Raw genomic sequence first — 22,521 nt, 5'->3', positions numbered from 1 at the left:
TTAGGAAAAGAAATGAGGGTGATGCAAAAAAGTTATAAAATGAGAATTAATAGCTTATTAAAAGAGGTACAAAAAATTCTGAAAAAAATGATACCCTAAAAAAATAATTGGCCTAATGGAAAAAGAGGCAGAAAAGTTCTCTGAAGAAGAGAACTTCTTAGAAATGAGAACTGACCAAATGGAAAAAGAGGTATAACAGTTCACTGAAGAAAATAATTCCTTTAAAAATTAGAATTGGGGGAGTGGGAACTAATGACTCCATGAGATATCAACAATAAAACTATATTCCCAGCACTTAACACAGTGCCTGGCACATATTAGGCATTAAATAAATATTTATCAGTTTTCAGTCAATTGATTTAAACTCTTAATGCCCAAGACAACTTTCTAAAACTGTATGTTTTATAGCCAGTGCTGATCTGCATTGGTAGAAGACATTTCTAGTACAGATATCTATACTAATTAAATCACAAGTCATCACTCCCCGCTTTCTCAAAGGGATATATGTGTGTGTGTACACATATGTATATACATACAAATACACACACATACATACATACATACACACTGCTTTATTTGGATGTTTATACCCCAGGTTTTTGCATTAGAAGTCCTTTGTCCAGAAGACTTAAATACTAAAAGATGGAATTTCTGATAGCTATAGGCTGAATTGGGGAAATTGTAGAGGGTTAGAATGGCTTCCTGAATTTTTTGGGGTCCAAAGCTAATGTTGGTTAGAGGTAAGTGTATCCTAGAATGGCGGAGAGGAAGCTGAGGAGGTGTTTTGCTAAGATAAGTCACCTAAGGGGCTAGTACAAAGGGTGAACAGCAGGGTGTCAAGCTGAAGATGGTGTCCTCTGTTCCAGCATCCTTGGGTGGTCTGCCTTGTTTAGCACTGCCTGGATGAATACTCTTTTGGGCATGATAGCCTCAGTCCTTTTCACCCCCACCCTCCCAGTCCTGGGTTCATACACAAGTCAAACAGGCAGAGTCAGAAGGGAAGAGGAAGGCACTTATTATTAAATGATGTTGGAGTATTTCTGAGTGAGGGTCATGAGGACGGAGATCTGTGCTTGACTTTGGCAGATGGTGTGGTTTGACCTTTGCCTTAGTATGGGAGTCTGGAAACATGGAGTTCTTAGAGAGCTGTATTTCATGCTGTTTGTTTTGATCATGTCCCTTGTGGAAATGACTAATTGTGGAATAGTGTTCATTTTGCTTGGTAATCCCTTGAGATGTTTCCAGAAGCTTAATGATTTATGATATTTTCTTTCTGGCAGCAGAGCTGGGAGAAGACAGAAGATAGGGACTCCATGACAAAAACAATTGAATTAGGTCAAATGTGTATCATCCTAGTTAGTACAAATGAAGTGGCTTTTGATTTGTTGCTGTTAATTCACATACCAGCCTCATCTTAGAGAAAGAATTATGGTGGTGATGTGGAAAGCAACACACTTGGCTTTGTGAGTAGAAGACCTAGAACTACTTGCTCCTTTCAGGTTTGTGTGACTTACAGCTTATCATTTTACCTTGATGAGTTCCAGTTTCTTCATCTCTTGAAGAAAAAAAAGATTGTAATACTTATAGGATTTACCAGGATTAGATTTTTATATATAATATATGCATGTGTATCTATACATATATGCCTATGTACAGACATGTGCATCAATTGTACACATAATCATATTGCATATGTGTCTATACATATTTATATGCATATATATATGTAAATATACAGAAGAGTAAAGCACTGTATACAGGTATTAACATTTTCATCATTATGTTATTAATCTCCCTACTTTGTACAAGTACCGAAAAGGGGTTTTATCTTGAAAAAACTTACATTTCAGTACTGCTTTATGTTACATTTAAGTATCATTGCAGGAATACCATGACACACTGTCTTCACTATAAACATGGACTTCTAAAAGAACAAGGACATAGGATTGATTCTGTTGTGCAGGGTTTGTCTTGCAGCAGAATCCTTGTAGATGTATCTCAGGCTCTCATGGTTAGTAAAGGCTCTTGCCAGACCTGGAAACAGGAAGACTCATCTGCATAAGTTCAAATCTGACCTCAGACATTTTACTAGCTGCATGACCCTGGACAAATCATTAATCCTGTTTACCTCAGCTTCCTCATGTGTAAAATGAGTGGGAGAAGGAAATGGCAAACCACTCCAGTATCTGTGCCAAGAAAACCCCAAATGGAGTTACACAGAGTCGGACGCAACTAAAAAACAACTGAACAACGAAATAGTATAGAAGAATGAGATCCTTTTCTGTGTATAATTAGGATTGCATTAGGAAGAAATAAACTGGGTTTTTGTTCTTGGTGACTTTGGGAGGCAGTGTGGTACATTGGAGATAACCTTAGTTCTGCAATCAACAGGATTCAAATCCTGCTTCTGATGCTTTACTATTTATACAACTTTGGACAAATTGTTATCCTCTATGAGAGGGTTGGATTAGGTGACCTCCAAGGGCCATTCTCCCTTAATGCTATGATTCGAGGATGACAATGTTGATCATTACAAAGTTCTTGTCTTAAGAAAACCCAGATATCAGCTTAATGAAAATTCCCTTTGGGGACCTCTGAATAGAAATGCCTCAAAGCCCATCTCTGAAGTTCTATTACATTCTTTTCTGCCTAACCTGCTTTCATACTTCAGCCTTTGAAATTTAGAAGTTTACCCTTTTAATACTAGACATTTTCTGTCCTGTTATATAATAACCTCTCCAAGATAATAACCTGAGCACTGGTCCCAATATAGATTAAGCTGGACATAGGAGGCTTTTAATAAATATGTGTTGTTCTCATCTAGCCTACTCAATTACCATGTGTAGATTTTCTGTTTTTTTATTGTTAAGCATGGCCAGTGTTTCCATCCAAATAATTTGGATCCAAATAATCAGATAATTTCTTCCCTAAGACTTAAAATGCTTCTACTTCCTAACCCAGTGTTTTCGTTTTCTTTTTTTCCCCAATTGGCTGATAGATTTCTTTTTCTTTTTTTTGTTTTGGGTTCCCAATGCTTTCCCTCTCTCTTGGGGCTTTCCCTACCCATTGAGAAAGCAAATGGCATGAAACTCATTTTATATGTGAAGTCATGTAAAACATATTTCCATATTAACCATATTACTAAAAAAAAAAGCCATGTGAAAAAAATATGCTTCAATTTGCACTCAGAGTTCATAGTTTTCTCTCCAGAGGTAAACAGCATCTGTCATTGTAAGTCCTTTGGAGTTGTCTTGAATCGTACTGATCATAGTAGCTAAGTCTTTCACATTAAGTCATCATGCAGTGTTATTGTCACTGTGTTCAATGTTCTTCTGGTTCTACTCACTTCACTTTTCATCAGTTCTTATAAGGCTTCCAAGGTTCACAGCCATATTATTAACCTTTATGGTTTTCTGCATTTGCCCCTGGTAAAATCACATAATCTCAGAGTTATAAGGAAGCTCTGAAATCCTGAAGCATGAATTACATTGACAACATTGCTAATAAGTGGTAGTAAGAGTCTTTGTAATGGTCCAAGGGCCATGAAAATACTGCCTTGTCCTTAACCATGGTGGAACACATGGATATATTTACATTTTAATAACAGCAGATTTAAAGTTGCCCCTTGAAGAACTCCAGTGATGGGAAACTCACTGCCTATTGAGAAAGTCTGGTTCATTTATGAAAAGCTCTAGTTTCCAGGAAGGTCTTTCTTGTGTTGAATTAAACTGTATCTTCTTGTAACTTCTACCTGCTTAGTAAAGAAGAATAAGTTTTGTCTTTCTTTCATATTGTTGAAGAATTTGAAGTCCACAATCATGGCACTACACTTCCCCTAAATTTCTGTCCAGATTAAATATCCCTGTAGCATCAACTGGTCTTTTATTTAAAGTTTTGAGTTACAAATTCTATCCCTTCATTCCTCCTCTTTCCCCTTCCTGAAACAGTAAGCAATGTAAGTTACATATATATGTCATTTTATACAAGAAGACTCAAATAAAAGGAAAAAATGAAAGAAAAAGAAAGAAAAATAGCATGCTTCACTCTGTATTCAAATAATATCAGTTCTTTCTCTAGAGGTGGATAGTTTGCTTCATCTTTAGTCCTTTGGGATTGTCTTAGATCATTGTATTGCTGAGAATAGCTAAGTCATTCACAGTTCTTCATCGAACAATATTGCTATTGCTGTGCACAATATTCTCCTGCTTCTGTTCACTTCACTATGCATCAGTTCATGTAAGTCTTTGCAGGTTTTTCTGAAATCATCCTGTTTGTTATTTTTTCTTATACCTCAGTAATATTATATTACAATCATATACCACAGTTTGTTTAGCCGTTGCTTCTTTGATGGGTATCCCTTTGATTGCCAATTCTTAGCCACCACAAAAATTGCTACTATAAATATTTTTATACAAATAGATCCTTTTCCCTTTTTTTTTTTTTTTTTGGATGTCTTTGGGATATAGACCTAGCAGTTGTATTGCTGGATCAAAGGGTATGCATAGTTTTATAGCCTTTTGGGCATAGCTACAGGTTGCTGTCCCAAATGGTTGGACTGGTTCACAATTCCATCAATACTACATCAGTGTCCCAGTTTTCCGACATCCCCTACAACATCCAACATTTTCGCTTTTTGTCATACTAGCCAGTCTGATAGGTATGATATGGTACCTCAGAGTTGTTTTAATTTGCATTTCACTGATCAATAGAAATTTAGAGCATTTTTATATGACCATAAATTGCTTTGATTTCTTTCTGTAAAAATTCCCCGTTCATACCCTTTGTCAATTGAGGAATGATTTGTATTTTTATAAATTTGACTCAGTTCTCTATATACATGAGAAATGAGGCCTTTATCAGAGATACTTGTTACAAAGATTCCCCCCCCCCCCCAGTTCTCTGCTTTCCTTATAATTTTGGTTTCATTGGTTTTGTTTCTGCAAAAAGTTTTTAATTTTATATAATCAAAATTTTCTGTTTTATATTTTGTAATGCTCTCTGCATTTGCTTTGGTCCAAAATTCTTCCCTTATCCATAAATCTAACAGATAAACTATTCCATGCTCTCTTAATTTGCTTATGGTATCACCCTTTATATGTATATCGTGTATCCATTTTGATCTTATATTATTGGTATACATACTAGGAAAGGGGAACCTGTGGTCTTAAGGCCATACATGACCTTCTAGGTCCTCAATCCAAGTTTTACAGAACAAATCATTTTATTAAGGAGATTTGTCCTGTGAAGTTTGCATTCAATCAAAGGGCCCCACTGGAGGATCCAGAGGGCCACATATGGCCTTGAGGCTGGAGGTTCCCCACCCTGGTCTATACCTAGTTTTGGTCATACCATTTTCTAGTTTTCCCAACAGTTTTTTGTCAAATAATGAGTTTTTGTTCCAGAAGATTGAATCTTTAGGTTTATCAATTGATCTTTTAATAACATTGTTTTAAAACTCCAGCAGACATATTCTGGTTTGACAATGCCCTTCTTAGAATCTTTTATCCAATACTGAACTCCAGATGTCTGACAAGGGCAGAGGACAGTGCAGTTATTGACTCCCTAGTATTCTACTTAATGCAAAGATATTGGGAACCCTGTTCATTTTGGGGTAGAAATATGTCTTTTAACCATTAGTCAGGTTGTCTGGCTGTATTGATAAACTGTAACTGTAGACAGTTTAATAGTTTGATGAGTAAGGCAACTAAATAGATTGAAACTGTAGATAATGGTAGAAGGAGGAAAGAAACAAGCATTTATTAAGCACTTACTATGAGCTGCACAATGTGCTAAGCGTTTTATAAATATTACTCCATTTGATCCTTATTACTACTCTGGGAGGTGGGTCCTATTATTATCTCCCATTTTACACAGGAGTCAATAGAGGCAAACAGAGGATCCAGAGTCACAAAGCCGGTAAAGGTCCAAGACTGGATTTGAACTCAGGACTTCCTGACTCCAGGATTTGTGCTGTATCCACTGTGCCACCTAGTTGCCAATGGATGCTAGAGGATACGGAATATAGATGGACTTGGAATTCCTGTGTGGAGACAAATAAGGATTCATGTGTAGGCTGAGTCTCTATATGGCTCTGCTTCTTGGAAGATAAGGTAGTTGAAAGCATACACATGCAAAAATATCATTATAAATAACAAGAGAGATGTTTTTTAAGGTTTTTATAAAGCACTTTCAACAGTTCAGCACGTGTTTATGAAGTGCCAATGTTGTATTAGTGACTTGTGCTAGGGAATAGGAAATATAAAGCAAGGAAAACAATTTGGATCCTCCACTAGTTTACTACCATTTACTGTGGGGAAGTAACATGGTCCCAGATAAGTAACTACAAAATTTTTTTTAATCTGAAAGGTCCCAAGGGATGAGGAGGGAAAACATTTTGGGCATGTAGGACAGTGTCTGCAAAGGCATGATCGACTTTTATCTATAGGAAGTGTCACTTGTGTCTGGAATATAGCATGTGTAATCAAGCTAGAAAGATAGTCTGGAACCTGACTGTGAAGTGCTTTAAATACCCAACAGAATAATTTGCCTTTTATCCTAATAGGGAACCAGTAACACTTTTTTGAGCAGAGCAGTTACATGGTTAGCCTTGAGTTTCTGGGATATAAAACTTAGATTCTTTCATTGGATCCTCATGCTAACCCCGTGAGGCAAATACTATAGGTATTCTTATCCCCTTTTCCAGATGAGGAAGTTGAGACTGAGTAGTTAGTGATTTTGTCCACAAGTATGTTCTTTAAGATCAGAAACTGTTTTCAAATTTTGTCTTTGTATCTTCACTGCCTACCATGGTGCATTGCATATATTAGGTGCTTAATAAATGTTGATTTGGTTTGGTTTTGAATGGATTGGAATTATACAGATAATATGTGGCAAAGCTGGGGCTTCGAGACTCACCACTATGCCATTCTTTCTTTCTGAGCCAAGATGATATGGGTTTTCTTCCATTATGAGCCTAATTTAAGCCTTTATTCTACCTGGGTACTGTGTTGCTGTGTATTCTCTGTTGCGTTGCTCCAGGGCTAGTAGACTGGCTGTATCCCAAGACCTCATTGTCAGTGGTCCAGCTGACTATTTAATGTGAGCTGCTTGTGAAGCCAGATGTGAGATATTGGGAGGAAGGTGGGGGATGGGCATCCAGGTCGCATAGCCATACAGAAAGTGCTTTCATCCTTTAACTGAGTCTGGAATAAGATATGATTTTAGTGTCACATACTGTCTGCCAGCTGCCTGGAGGCCATCCTGGAATCTCATTTTCTGTCTTTTTCAGTCAGGGTTGATTGCAACCTACCCTTATGGCTGCTAGGAACACTCCTTTACTCTTGAAATCGCAGCTTTTTCTGTTGAACAAGTTGTTCCGTGGTATTAATTGCATTTAGACAAACCAGCTCACAGCCTTATGTTGATTTTGTAAAGAATCCCATCATTTCTTTTTCATATTGTTTTTTCCCTTTTAGATCAGTCACAGGGCGTGTTTTACAACTGCTGCATGGAAACGTGGCAGTCTTGGTGAGATTTGTAGGTTGTAGAATTTAGTTTTCCACAGAATGGAAAGGACACATCAGTGGTAGGTTCTAGATCCTTTGTCCTAGACCTGATTTTATTAGTCTAGAATAGATTAACTAACAGCCCTGCTTTACTCCTTTGGGGATGTGAATTGGGTCAAATAAAACTTCAGTTCTGAAACAGTAAGGCATACCAAGAGCCTTAGACTATTATGGGATTTGTCTTAGCAACAAAACATACTTATTACATCATTCTCAGAACTTATGGTGAGAGACTGTTTTGGTTGTTGCTGTGGTGTTTTTTGTTTTTTAAGGTTCATTGTAAGTGTGAAAATCCCTAACAATTATTCTGTTTTTGAAAGATCTTTCCTGAAGGCCTGTTTTGTGATCTAAAGTCAAACTAGTTCCAGAATCAATTAATCAACTAACAAGTATTTATTAAATACTGACTATGTTCCAGGCATTGTGTAAGGTGAATGAGATCCTAGGACATAAATGAAACGTCTTTGCCCTCAAATTACTTTGTTTTAGTAGAGGAAACAACTTGTATGCCCATACGTTTATATAGAAATAAATACAAGGTAACTGGATAGGGAGGCACTAGCAGAAGAGAGATCAGAAAAGACTTCGTGGAGGAGGTGGAATTGGAATAAATTTTGAAGAAAACTAAGAATTCTAAGAAATAGAAGAGAAGAAGGGAGAGCAATTCAGAGAGGGGGCACAGCCTACACAAAGACATGGAGATGGGAGATGGATTCTCATGTGTGAGGTAAGCAAGTATTCTAGTTTGTCAGGACTGAATAGCATGTGAAGGAGAAAAATAATTTATGAAAAGTATGGAAAGATAGGTTGGAGCCAGGGTGTAAAGAACTCTAAATACCAACATGAGTTTTCCAACAGAAGTACACAGATGAGAGTGTTGTATGAGTGTAGACCATCTCTTTATGAATGATGTAGAAATTCATCTTCCTTGCAGGAGGGAGGGAAGGGTAGGTGGTTTCCTTAGGTAACATTTTATGTTTAGGCATTTACATTGCATCTATTCCTTTAACAGAGAAAGAGCCTGTATCACTTAATTCCTTAGGATTTGCTGAGACATTTTTTTTAACCTACTACAGTGGATAGAGTGCCAGGTCTGGATTCAGGAAGACTTATCTTCCTGAGTTCAGATCTGGTCTCAGACAGTTACTAGGTATGAGACCCTGGGCAAGTCGTTGAACCCTATTTACCTCACTTTCCTCATCTGTCAAATGAACCGGAAAAGGAAATAGCAAACCACTCCAGTACCTTTGCCACAGTCAGACACAACTTAAATGACTGAACAACAACACGTAACCTTATACACACACACACACGCACGACCATATTCATTATTATAGCCTTTAGTCATTTAATGTCAATTTATATGATAAAAGGAAAAAGATATTATCTTTTTGTCTTAAAAGATAACATTTATACAGAGTTTTAAGCACTATGTAAATAGAATTTTTCATATGTGTAGATTTGTGCACACATGCAATCATGTGTGTTCATACATTTACATGCATGTTTACACAGGTGTGTATTTCTATTTACATGTGTGTGCGTGTATGCACATATGGAGAGAGATTATCATGTCTGAGCCTCACAAGAACCTTGTGAAGTAGGTGTAGTTATTTTCTGAAACTGCATCTAAAGGTTGTAAAAATTTGACAAGATTCACATATCTAGTAAGCATCTGAGGCAAGATTTGAACCCCTTATTTCCTTTTTTCAAGTCCAAAACACTGTTTAGGTGCCTCTTCAACTTGATCTACTTCCCTAATATTTTGTTCCTTGTAGATGAAGCAGGTAAAAAAAGATTGGTAAGTTACTAGAGGAAAAAAAATTAGCAGAAATTTTATACTTCAGCAAAAGTAGAAGTTGTTACATTATGCCAAATACTGGAGCCAAATAAGGATCATTTCAGTGGAAGACAATTTTTATAGAAAGTCACAATTGTTCTCCTGGTAGTGGGAGTAAAAAGGCTACAGATCTTGGCTATGCAGTCAGCTTAGTTTCCCATTTTCTAAATTTCTTGGTCATTATTGAGATTGCTTTGAATTATACTTCTGAAAAAGTGCTATACACAGACTTTATACAGTCTACAAAAACAGATACCAAAGTTTGCTAATCACTAGTCTTTCCCATTTAATTTTTATTTTTACTCTCCTGATTCATTTTCCTAAGAAAAAGTTGAAGCAATATCTGGTGTTCAAAATTATCCGATCACTGGTTACCTCATTGATACAAGATGAAGGTCATGTGACTGGGATAAAACTAGGCTTGGATCTCTACTGATCATCACCAAATTTTATCATTTAAAAACAGTATAAACAATGTCTTTCACATTTAAATTTCTTCCAAATATTCCTAGTCCTTGGAACATGGCTGTTCAGATTTGGCTTTCAAACAGCATTTCCAATCTTAAACTCTTTTGTACTATTTACCAAATTCAAATAGAGCAGAGTATACATGTTTGAATATTTAGGTTATCCCAGTAGAGTACATTGTCTTCCAAACTAATTGGTATTTTTGACTAATAAAACTATTATTATAAATAAATAAAACTATTTGACTAGTAAAATATTTTGATAGTTTTGACTAGTAAGTCAGAACTCGATATCATTCCAAAAATCAGCAGCACTTTAATATAATATTTTTGAAAATTGTAATGCAAGAAACTTACAAACATAATGCTAACATAAAAGATAGTCATAGATTTAAAACATGAAATGCAAACTTATTGCCAGTCTAGGAACGTGAATATATTTGAATGTATCTTCAAATCAACTACACATAGAAAACATTCAATTTGCCTACTCATTCTGTCATTCTATCCTGATCGCATATAGAAACTATTATGAAACAGTTATCACTTTTGCTCTTTTAGTTACAAAGGTGTAGCACCAACAGTTACCATTTGGAATGCAGCTCAACCATACCACAAATGATAATTGTCTCCAGTTACTTTGTCAAATTTAATATGAATCCATATTTTAACTCGATCAGTTTTCAAAGTTGCTCTATGGTTGTAACTACTTTTTTCTTCAAATTCAAGAATGACATTACTTGTAAAACTGAGTTTGGGAATTTAACTCTTAGAAAAAAATATTAATATCACATTCGATGTTTTAGGCTTGAGTCTTCTAGAAAAAATTTTTATTTACTTTAACATTGATCTAATATCCAAGCCATTTTTAACTTAGAAATAGATGTCCACATTGCATGATTTAATTCTTAAAGATTTCCTCCAACACCTGTCACTGAAATAATCTAATTTACCATGTAAGATCAAGAAAAAATATTACTTTAAAGTGTGTGACCATCAAGGCCAAAAGAAAGGCGCCAGATAAACATGTACTGAGGGCATGGTAAGGAGGAGCCAGGGTTGAGAGGACATTGTAGAATGCCTTTGGTAGCATACTATTTTGAAGCCCTGAAACTTTCTTTACCAATGCCATTCCATAGAATTTGAAAATAATGTTTCTTATATAGTTTTATTCTGCCAGCCATAAACTTATTCTGAGTTTATGCTCCTGACCAACAGGCATCTCTTTCTCATTTAGAGCATTCAAAAATAGACTAATTATAGTAGCCATGAAATTTAGCCCGTAGTTCATTTGGTGGTGCCAAGACTGAAAAGAAACAAAGATACAGTAGGTATCTAGGGATCTTAGTAAAATTTTGAAAGCATAAATCGTGGGCTTGGCACTCAACATAAGACTTTTGATGTTTATTGTTATTATAAGGACCTTGGTCATATCTAAGAAGACACGGCCCATTCTGCACCTCTCATAGTCCACTTCATTTCCAAGAAGTGGGAGATAGGTCTCATTATTCATTTCTCAAAGCCCTGATTGCTTGTTTGAATCAGAGTTCTGTTTCCAGGTTGTTTTCCTTCACATTTTTATCATGATCACAGTATAAATTGTTCTCCTCATTCTGTTTTAGTTGATATAAATCTTCCTGCGCTTCTCTGAATCTATTGTATTTGTCATCTGTCATGGTGAATGAAGAGAAGAATACAAGTGCAAAAGGAAGAACGAAGGGCAATTTTGTTACTAACTTGTTAAATTAAATGCACACGTCACCTACTTTGTTTTTTTGTGTGCAGAAATATTTGTATTTGTTGATTATTGAATTCACAATAAAAGTGAAAAGTTTAAAAAAACAATCTTACTAATGCCAGTCAAGATTAGTACTGGAAAGCTTGGCAAAAATTTGGCAGATCAAGAAAATTTCTGTGAAAGCCAAGTCATTTAAACTTTTTCCAAAACCAGATTGCAGTGTGAGTGTGCATGCATGTACAAGTTTTTGTCTTGTGTAAAGACCTTCCTTTGGAGTATGTATTTCTGCAGATGTATATTTACTCCTCATTGATCAGGGATCTAAAAGGGAATTCCTATGTTTCATTCAAATGGGAAAAAAATGGAAATGATAAAACAGAGTGAAAAAGCATTTACAAGTATTTTACAAGTTTTAGGGGAAAGTTTCTAGGAGGCAGTATATTTTCTAAGCTTCATACTAAGACCTACAAGGACAGAATTGAGTGACGGCAGAGGAGCCATTCTGGTCCTCCTATGATTGTGTCTTTGGATTCCCAGTACCTAGAACATTAATAATTGCTTCATAATGCTTTTTGAATGAATGGAGGCATGAGTGAATGTTAGAATGGAGAAGAAGGAGAGGGGAGGAGAAGAAGAAGAGAGAAGATGATTATAATGTTGATTTTATTTGCTTGAAGTATTGATTTCTTTTTGATGTTATGGTGAGAAAAAATGTTTGAGGATTTCTTGGTTAAGTCCCAGAAGGTTTTCAGGCTAACAGGTGGTAGAAGATATTACTTCTTTGCCTTTCCTAAACATTAAGTATCATTTTTTGGGTAATTCACTAATAAGAAAAAATATTTCTTGGGGTGAATAACTGTTCCCCTGCACCTCACCTCCAGATCTGTGGAAGCTGTACTGGTTTAAGTTCTAGGAATGGTGACTCCCAAAGGAGACTTCATTGGAGATCCTTCCTCTCCCACTCTGGAATTCTCATTCCATAATGAACTTCACCTCATCCTGTATCTCTTTTTCTGACATTTCTGGTAACTCTCAGTGAGACTTGACTCCTCCTCAATGACATTGCATCTAGGGCTCTTCTTTCCAATATGACTTGCACTTTTTCTCACACTCCTGATATAGCCATGAAGGAGGAGTTGAAGTTCTTCTTGGTCCCCACTGCCACTTCCAAACTTTTGCTTTATTTCCATGACTCATCAACTTTTCCTTTGAAGTCCACTCAATCAAAATATTTCATCCAGACTCAATCGTTGAATACTGTTTCCAGGTTCCTTCTCCATCTTTCCAAAGGAATTCAGCATATGAATCATTTTCTTTCTTCCCCAGCTCTTCCCTGTATTAGGGGACTTTAATATCCAGATCAGTACTTTCTCTAGCTCCCTGACGTCTCAATTCCTGAGCCTCCTTAACCCATGACTGATTGTTTCCTTCCATCTCAGTCACACACTGGGGTGATTACACACTGGATCTCATTATTGCCCACAAGTATCCCCCATCTTAATAAAAAATGCTGACATTCCTCTCTCTAATTGTAATTTTCATTAGTCCCACTCTCCCTTTGTCTGAGCCTGCCTAAACCTATGATTTGCCTTTCTTGACTCCCTTTGCCCCAGGCCATTACCCTGGTATGATTTCACTTTCCTCCTCTTCCAGTCTTAACCCTGTAATTAGCCATTTGAACTATACGGTGTCCTTTGCTCTCTATTTTTTTGCCCCTAGTTGGATCTGTGGTCATTTCTTGCCAATCCTCATCCCTGAAGTACTTCCACTAGCTATCTCCTCTCATTTGTATTCACTAAGGTACTGAGTATATTATAAATTCATATTATCTCACCTCAAGTGAACTTTTGCTTTTGCAAGGGAGCCTTTTTAACCATCTCTAATTGATTACCTATCTCACTTCCCACAAAAGCTTTTCCTCTTTTCCATCCTCAGGTCTCTTTCTCCTCCCTTGCACCTAAGAACTTTGTCTCTGTACTGAAAAAATTGAGGCCATTTGACATGAAATCCCTCATTCCTTTCTCTTCATCTTAAAACCTCTCGATATCATACCTTGTTCTCTCCTACTTATCACCAATCTCTAACAAAGAAGTGACCCTTTTCCTTGCCAAGGCCAAACCACTTACCTGTATGGGTGATTTATCCCATCTACTCTCACCCCCTTCCATTTCCTCCATCAGATTGCTAACTCAATCATCCCTTCTATTCCTGGAGATTCTCTTCTCTCTGGGATAGTCACACTACTCTTTCCTTTTTCTCCTACCAGTCTAATCACTCTTCCTCAGCCTCTTTTGTTGGCTCATAGTCCATTTCATACCCCATATTGTGGTTGCTCCCCCAAGGTTCTGTTGTGTAAATTTCTTGTAAGTCCTCACTCTTGGTAATCTCATCAGTTCACATGCATTTAACTCTCATCACTGTGAAGATGACTTAAATCTGCATGTCCAGCCTTTCTCCTGAGCATCTGTCCCTCAATCACTAATTGTTTACTAGAGTATGTATGTATATGTAATCAAACTCAACATGTATAAAACTGAGTTTCTTTTGCCTCAAATCCTTGTCTCTTCCAAATTTTCTTATCTCTTTTGAAGGCATCACTATTTTTCCAGACTCTCAAGTTCATAACCTTGATGTTATCCTTGAGTCCTCTCTCTTTCTTCCTCCTCACATGTCCAGTTATTTGCCAAATCTTGCCACTTTTACCTCTACAGCTCTTCCATCCATTCCCTTTCTCTCTTCTCCATAGTAAGTTACTTAAGTTCAGGCCCTCACCTGGATTATTGCAGTAGTCTCCTGGTCAATCTTTCAGGTTTCTCTAGTTCAGCCTCAAAACTTCTCCCAAAGTGATTTTCCTTGCGTGAAGCTCTGACCATTTGATTTCCCTATTTAGTCGGTTCTACTGGTTCCCTAGTCCTTTTTGGAGACAATATAAATTCTTTTTTAAAAGTTCTTCAAGCTTCCTACCCTATCTTTCCAGCCTCATTGGCCATTAATCCCACTCTTGCTCTCTCTTATTTCACCCAGGCCTCCAGTTCCACTCTCTGTGATCCCAATGCCTGAAATGCACTCGCTCTGGACCTCTGCCTCAGGGAGTCTTTTTCTTGCTTTAAGGCACAGCTCGAGCAGTCTTCTTTGTGAAGGCTTTCCTGACCCCACCCCACCCCCTAGCCTCCTCCCTCTCAAACTCCCTTGTTTCAGCTACTTTATCTGTATTTCATTTATACTTATTTCATGTGTAATTTCATGTGGTATACACACAAACAGCATGTATGTTTGTATTTGTTGTTGTCTTTTCCATTTGAGCATAAGTTTTTTTTTTTAAAAAAAAAAAGAGGAATTGTTTCATTCTTTGTAACTCTAGTGTCTAGGCACAATGCTTGGCACATAGTAGGTACTTAATAAATGCTGGGTGATTCATTGATTATTAAACACATTATGGAAGCTTTCTATGGGACCCAAAGAATAAAGATTTAGATGTAAGGAGGAAATTAAAGATAGAGTAGCCATGCTAACATGGCGGCTAACCCTTGTTTGTGCCTGGAATGTTCTTATCCATATGACCCAACGTCCAGGGTGTGAATGACTCAGTGTTAGAATCCATAACTAACTTTCCAGGCCAAACCAGTGCTTCTCACTCCACATCTGTTGATGGAATTGACCCCAGGAGGTCTCAGAGTGAGCTATTTATCCACATTTTGTTCTGGCAGGATTACCCACATAAGAACTAATTGTCTCTGCTCCTGTAAATCAAACATAAATGCACATGACCTTCCATCTCCTTTCTCCACATCTTTGCACTGGCTGCCCCCTATCTCTTGAATGCCTTCTCTTCTCACTTCTGCTTCATAGATTCTCTGGCTTTCTTCCATACCCAACTCAAAATGCCACCTTCTGAGGATAGTACTTCTTCATCCTTTCATCTTCTAGTGATCTTCCATTCAAAGTTATCTTGAGTCTGTTTTGTATGTTATTATGTGCAGTAATACATATATTACACATATCCATATTGATTTTTTTATAGTATTGCATATATACATGTTGATTCCCTCATGAAAATGTAAAAGTAGGGACTTTCATTTTTGCCTTTATATGCTCAGTGCTTGGCATATAGTAGGCACATAAATGGTTGTTGATTGATAGCTTGGGCAATATCATGTAGAAAACCCCCTTCTCACCACTCTTATGGTCTTCCTCTCTCTCCTCCTCTGTTTTTCAGAGTTCCAAAGTTCTGGCTAAGAAAGAACTTTCCTATGTCCCTGTAATTGGATGGATGTGGTATTTCTTGGAAATAGTATTCTGTTCCCGCAAGTGGGAGGAAGATCGTGAGACGGTCATCAGGGGTTTGCTAAATCTCCGGGACTATCCTGAAAACTTCTGGGTAAGTAACAGCTTTGAAACAGGGATAGCTACAAACACATCTATCCTGACAGCCCCCAATTCTGCTCACTCATGAGGAGTATCCTAAAATGGCACAAGACTTTAAAAACTGGTCAGACCTTGAGGACTTAGTTTCTCATGCTTTGCTCTGTTGGTATTATTTTTTATTTTCATAATCATGGTTGGAGGTTGATGGTCATTTTTATTTTTCTCATTCCTACTATTTCCTAAATATTGTTGTTTACTTATCTCAGTCATGTCCAACTCTTCTTAGCAAAGATGCTTAAGTGGTTTGCCGTTTTCTTCTCCAGCTTATTTGACAGATGGAGAAATTGTGGCAAACAGGGTTAAATAACTTACCCAGGGTCACACAGGTAATAAGTGTGTGAAGGCCAAATTGAACTCAGGAAAATGAATCTTCCTGAGTCCAGGCCTGGCACTCTATCCACCTCACCAACCTGCTGCCCTTCCTAAATAGACTCAGTGCTAACACTTGGTATAGCTAAAGATCAAAGGATCTGGAAGCATTTTGAGAAGAGTAAGCATGTCCTTAAACCCACCTCATAATCTCTTTTCTCACCAGTTCCATTTTCCCTCCAGTGGGAAAGCTGAGGCCAGATAAGCTGGTGACTTCCTTCCTCACAAGAATGTGTTAGCTGGACTCATGTCTAAGTAACGTAATCAGAGAATGTTATTCAGGAATTCTGATACCTCAGCCCCATGAGACAGGCCACTTCCTGAAAGTCATAAGAAGTCTAGGAAAATGTGAGGCTTCCATCCAGTCTCTTGCTTCTGCCCACAGATGTTTTCCACGAAGTGGTTTCTAATTTCTCTGCTCTGTTGTTTCCAGTTTCTGATTCATTGCGAAGGCACCAGATTCACCCAGCAGAAGCACCAGATCAGTATGCAGGTAGCAGAATCTAAAGGCCTGCCAAAACTCAAATATCACCTGCTCCCGCGCACAAAGGGATTTGCTGTCACTGTGAAGTGTTTAAGAAATGTAGGTAAGGAAAGTCACTTGGTGCAAATTTTTTTCTTCCCTTTCAATAAGGACAAAATAGAGTATCAGTCCATCCCCCCCCAATGTGTAAAGCTTTCTTCCTTCACCACCAGATTTACCTGAAGTCTCTCAGCTGACTGCACAAGGGACTGCTGAATTAGGACCTTTGGGGGAATTAGAAATAGAGAGGAGGAGAGTTTTACTTTGTTATGACACATCAGGGATGTTAATCGTACAAATTTCTGTAGTAACTTAATGTTAATAAAGCAGGGTAACCGTGTGAGGTAGGTGTTGCTGGCCTGCTGCAATGTTCATAGGATTTATTAGCATCCAGCTGAAAGGGCCCTCATTTTACCAAGGAGGAAATTAAAGTCCAAAGGGAAGTGATGGGCCCAGGGTCAACACAGAGGAGATGTCAGATATCCAATTTGAACTCAAGTGTTCGGACTCTAGAGCCAGTGAGTGGTCTTTAAACACAGTGCTGGAGTTAAAGCCAGTCAGAAAGAGCTGACTATTTGCTGTGTGACCCTGGTCAAGATACTTGACTTTTCTTTCCTCATCTACAAAATGGGTATCATCATACCTAGAGTGGTTGCCTCCCAGAGTGGTCAGGAGTCTCAAATGAGATAACATATGTGAAATGTTATGTAAATTTTAAAGAAGTATAGAAATTGTTGGTTTTTTTGATGTGGTTACTACCACTAAATGGGCAGCAAGGTAGCTCAGTGGATAGAGCACCATACCTGCAGTCAAGAAGACCTAAGTTCAAATCCACCCTCAGATACTTACTAGCTGTGTTTGCTCTGTTTACCTCAGTTTCCTCCTGTATAAAATGAGCTGGAGGAGGAAATGGCAAACCACTCTGGTATCTTCACCAAGAAAACCCCAAGGTCATAAAGAATTGGACATGTCTGAAATGACCGAACAACAACTACCACTAAAGCCACCATCACCATTTCATTTTACAAAAGAGACATCTGAACTCCAGAGAGGTTAAGGTCACACAGTAGTAGAAACCATTAAACAATGCTGTAAGTGGAAACTAACTGGCTGCATCCTAGCTCAGGTCATTACATGGAATAGTCACTACACCCTCTGCTGCTCAGCGCAGATACTATGGCATTGTAGGTGACAGCCAAGACCCTCCATTTTTCTTTCTCCTGCTGCCCCTACAATGGTTGTCTGAGCCTCCTAGAGGCCTAATTCCTGTGGAAGTTTTGACCATGCTTTTCTGCCTGCTGACACCTTTTGGCAGGATCTGCCTCCCAAGAATTTATCCCAGGAATTGGCTGGTGTGCCTGTGTCAGTGAGCCAGAACCCTTGGGGTGGGAAAGAAATAAGTGAACACATGAAAGATTTCCTCTACTACCCTCCCTTCCCACATTTTACCTCTTTTCATCTCTCCTCTGTCTGTTCAGTAGACTAAAGAGCAAATCTCAGCTAAAGTGGATATGATTTTATAATTAAAGATTGTTAACATTTCCTATTTTCTTCTTTGCCATCCACCCCTTTCAAGGCACTTCAAGTCAATAAGTACTGTGTGCCAGGTGTCGTGCTAAGGGCAGAAGACAGAAAATAGAAGGGCAGAAACATTCCTTGTATCACAGTCTGATGGGGTAGAAAATACACAAACAACTTTGAAATAAGGTACAGGCAGGATAGTGAACATTATCTTAGAAATAAGGTACTAGCATTAAGAAATTTAGGGAAAGACCTTTTGCAGAAGGTGGGATTTTAGTTGAAATTTGAAGAAAGGAAGGAGGAAAGAATGAGGAGGGAGAAAATCCCAGGCATTGGAGAAAGTTTCAGAACAGCAAGAAGGGGAGAGTCACTGAGTCCCAGAGTACATTAAGGGGCAATAAAGTATGAGAAGACTGGGAAGATAGAAAGGGATCAGGTTGTGAAGGGCTTTAAAAGCCAAACAGATATTTGATCCTCGAGATAAAAGGGAAAACACTGGAGTTTGTCGAATGTGGAGAATAGTGAGGATCACTGGGATAGTTTAATGGAGGATAAACCGGAGTGGGGAGAGACTTGAGGCAGGGAAATAGAACATTGCAAAGTGGATGACCAGTGAAATTAGGCATCAGAGCTGTGTATATGAAACCAGTCATCTGTTTTGGAGTATAGAGTACATGAAGGGGAAATAGTTTGGGTAAGGTTAGAGGAGTGGGTTAGAACAAGACTGTAGAGATTCCTGAATGCTGGGGGACTGGAGATGGGGAAACCAGACAGGAAGCTGTTGCCATTTTTCAAGTGTGAGGTCTACATCTTCTCAGAGCCCTCAAGTCTCTAACCTGTGACTAAGCCCATCATGCTGAGCTACCTACATTGCTGCATTGGTAGAATGTAGGCTAAACTAGTGATGGCAGTGAGGGACGGAAGTAAGAACTCTTTTGAAGGAAGGTTTGTGAGTATCTGCGAACTGATTGGATTTGTGGAAAGCAAGAGAGGAGTTAAAAAATCATAGAATCCTAGAGTGGAAAGAGGCCTTTAAGGTCATCTTATCTAATTCTTGAACCACATGCCTCCTCTACAGCATCTCCAAAAGCCTTGACCCAAAGAACTAAATGATATGGGGAACTTAGTACCTCTCAAGGCAGCCTGCTGCATTTTTGGACAATTATTAAGAAGATTTTTCTCTTCTCCAGGCAAAAATCTGCCTCTTTTTAACTTTGAAACTCCATCAGTTCTGTGGCATTCTGTTCTGTGGATGTAAACAGAAAAAAATGTCATCCTTCTTCCACATGACAGCCTTTTTTCTTATATTTGAAGGCAACTGTCATATTCCATTACCTGTTCCTGGTTCATTCAATTTAACTTTGAGTGGCCTGGTTTCTAGACCATGTCATTTAATCACCTTTGGACCAATTTTGTTCTGTCAATTTCCTTCCTAAAATGTGGTGCCTAAAACTAAACGTCATGTTCCACATGTGTGCTACTAGAATGCAATAGAACATACTACCTCTCTCAGTTTCAATCCTAGGATTCTCTACATTCAGTCTGAGATGCCACTAGCTTTTTTGACCTCCATGTTATAATCTTGCCATGTGTCTAGTTTAAAGGCAGCTCTTTTTCTAATGAAAAAGTTGGCTAACCATTCTTGATTTATTCTATACTTATTGAATCAATTCTTTGAACCTTATTATAGGACTTCACATTTATTCCTCCTAAATTAAACTGCAACTCATTCTACTGAGGCCATCATTCTGACCTGTTTGTGTCTCTGTCTCTGTCTGTCTGTCTCTCTGTCTCTGTCTCTCTCTCTCTCTCTCTCTCTCTCTCTCTCTCTGTCTCTCACACACACACACGGACATCATATATACCATATGTGTACATGTATGTGTACATACAAATGTATATACACACACGGAGAGAGAGAGAGAGATAAACGATTCAAATTCTATCTTCCAATGTTTTTACTATGACTTCGGGCTCCGTGGCATCTCAATGCTAGATAAGAATGCCCTTACACAAATCATTCCTAGAGATATTGACCACAATAGGGCAGGACCAAAGCCAAATCGTGGGGTCACACGTACCTAGAGACTTTTCTCTAAGTCAGTGACTACCCTGGAGGCCAGAGAGCCCCTGGACCCCAGGGTTCTTGGATCCTTCTCTTACCCCTGACTCGGGTCACAGGTTAGAACCAAAGAATTGTAGGTGACAGATTTACTACTTGGCAGGTGGGAGAAAAAGGAAGTCCCAGTCTACTGAGATGTGTTCTTGGCAACTTATAACCTTGAATTCAGTTTCTCATAGATATAATGTTATTGTGAGTGATTAGATAGATAGCATTAATAAAGTACTGCAGGAAGTTAGGTGGCAGCTGTGGATAAGAATGCTGAATTTTAGAACTAGGAAAAATCAAGTTCAAATCCTGCCTCAATTACATACTAGATTTGTGATCCTTGGCAAATTACTTAATCTCTGTCTGCCTCTGTTTCCTCATCTATCAAGTAGGGATAGTGTTGTGAGGACGTGAGGATCAAATAAGCCTTATATGTATAGGGCTTTACAAACCTTTAAGTGCTAACTACTACTATAGGTTCATTTCTTGTTGGGACTGGAGGGTTGGGTAAGTGATCCTAGGTTTTCAAAGGCTGTATCCACGCAGCAGAAGCTCAGAGAGGCCTTACTTTGATAGAAAGTGTTCAAGAATGGGCCCAGCATCTATCGCCAAGGAGCAGCCTAATTATATTTGAACAGAGAGGTTCATTACCGGGTTGACCACTAGATAATTAGGGATTTTTTTTGGCCACGATGAATATGAAGACTGAGGTGTAGAGAGGTTATGATGTGTCAGTGGAGGGACACATCTGTGCTGAAAAAATTATGGACCCTGGGAATAATCCAATATCTTCTGAATGAAATAGATTTTTGCAGCTTAGCCTAGGAACTCAGCTATTACAGAAGTTGTTTGTTAGAAAATATGTGCCTAATTTCCAAACAAGCAACTTATAAAAAAACTTTCAAGAACCCAACTTATCCAAAAAATAGGTGTTGCTTAATTTATATGTATATATATATGCATATATTTAATAGATGTCATGACAGATTCAGCTATGGCCTGCCTCAAAGTCTTTAAACCAGTAGTGGATGGAGTGTAGACTCAGAGTCAAGACGACCCTAGTTCTTCAGTCCAGAGAAAAGTGGACTTTTGCAGCACAAGTGACTAAGGGCTCCTCCAAGCCCTTTTCTCTGTTTTGGGGGTCATTCATCAAGTTCCCCTAGGGTATGCTAGTTACTTAGAATGGAGTGGGGTGATTGGTTGACTCAGTTGACACTCCTCTCCCTCCTTTCTGTAGGAGGAGCCTTCAACTATTAGACTAGAGAAGTGGATTCCATTCCTACTTAGGTCACTGTCCCCCTGAGGCAAAAATCAGTTCACTTTTTGACTCACTTCTTCCTCATCTTTGAAATGGAGCATTGGGCTAGATAATTTCTCAGGGTTTGCTGTGTTCCATGGTTCTAAGTCCTATACTATGGCGAACCTGTGCCCTTATTGAGTTATTGAGCATGACTTTTCCTCCTAATGTCATAATACCAAACAAGAATGTACACATCGAGGCCATTCTCCCAATTCTTTTTGCCTAGAGTAGCTCATGCCTTCAGGATATGGTCAGTCACCCCCTGGGCAGTGCTGGAGGGTGGTGGGGACGAAAGTAAAAGTAATTTTATTCCCTCTTCTGATATCTCCTAGGGCTGTACACTAAACCAAGCAGTGGGGATCTCAATAGAGTTTAAAAGCACTAGAGTGTCTACTGGTCCTTACCTCAAATTTTTCCAAGATATAGAATATATAAGAAAAATGCAATGCTATTATTTCCTCCCTTTCTCTTAAAAAATATTTCTTTTAAACATAATTTCTTTTATTCTAATGCAATGATGTGACAAATTAAATTTGCCTTTTTACTAATTATTTCATTATGATAAGGATGTGCAATATTGATTTTGTCTGTGGAGAGTTAAAACTCACTTACCTAACAAGGGTCAGAGCGGGGATTTGAACCTTGCTTTACCTGACTCCAAGG

General features: G+C 38.2%; 1 protein-coding gene across 2 annotated transcripts in view; it reads left to right on the top strand.

Moving 5' to 3' along the window:
• The window catches only part of AGPAT4 (1-acylglycerol-3-phosphate O-acyltransferase 4), a 183,777-nt gene that overhangs the window by 138,987 nt on the left and 22,269 nt on the right, over nt 1-22,521 (top strand). The window contains exons 1-3 of one of the 2 annotated variants that reach the window (XM_072637709.1): nt 4,934-8,292; nt 15,827-15,988; nt 16,838-16,991. In XM_072637709.1, the coding sequence (XP_072493810.1) occupies nt 8,284-8,292; nt 15,827-15,988; nt 16,838-16,991 (325 nt within the window). In that variant the 5' untranslated portion in view covers nt 4,934-8,283. Of the gene's footprint in view, nt 1-4,933; nt 8,293-15,826; nt 15,989-16,837; nt 16,992-22,521 lie in introns of those variants that run through there. The other variant, XM_072637708.1, reaches the window with a different exon arrangement.

This window comes from Notamacropus eugenii, chromosome 2, assembly GCF_028372415.1.
Source record: "Notamacropus eugenii isolate mMacEug1 chromosome 2, mMacEug1.pri_v2, whole genome shotgun sequence".
NCBI lineage: Eukaryota > Metazoa > Chordata > Mammalia > Diprotodontia > Macropodidae > Notamacropus > Notamacropus eugenii.
This window is presented reverse-complemented; position numbering and strand designations above follow the sequence as displayed.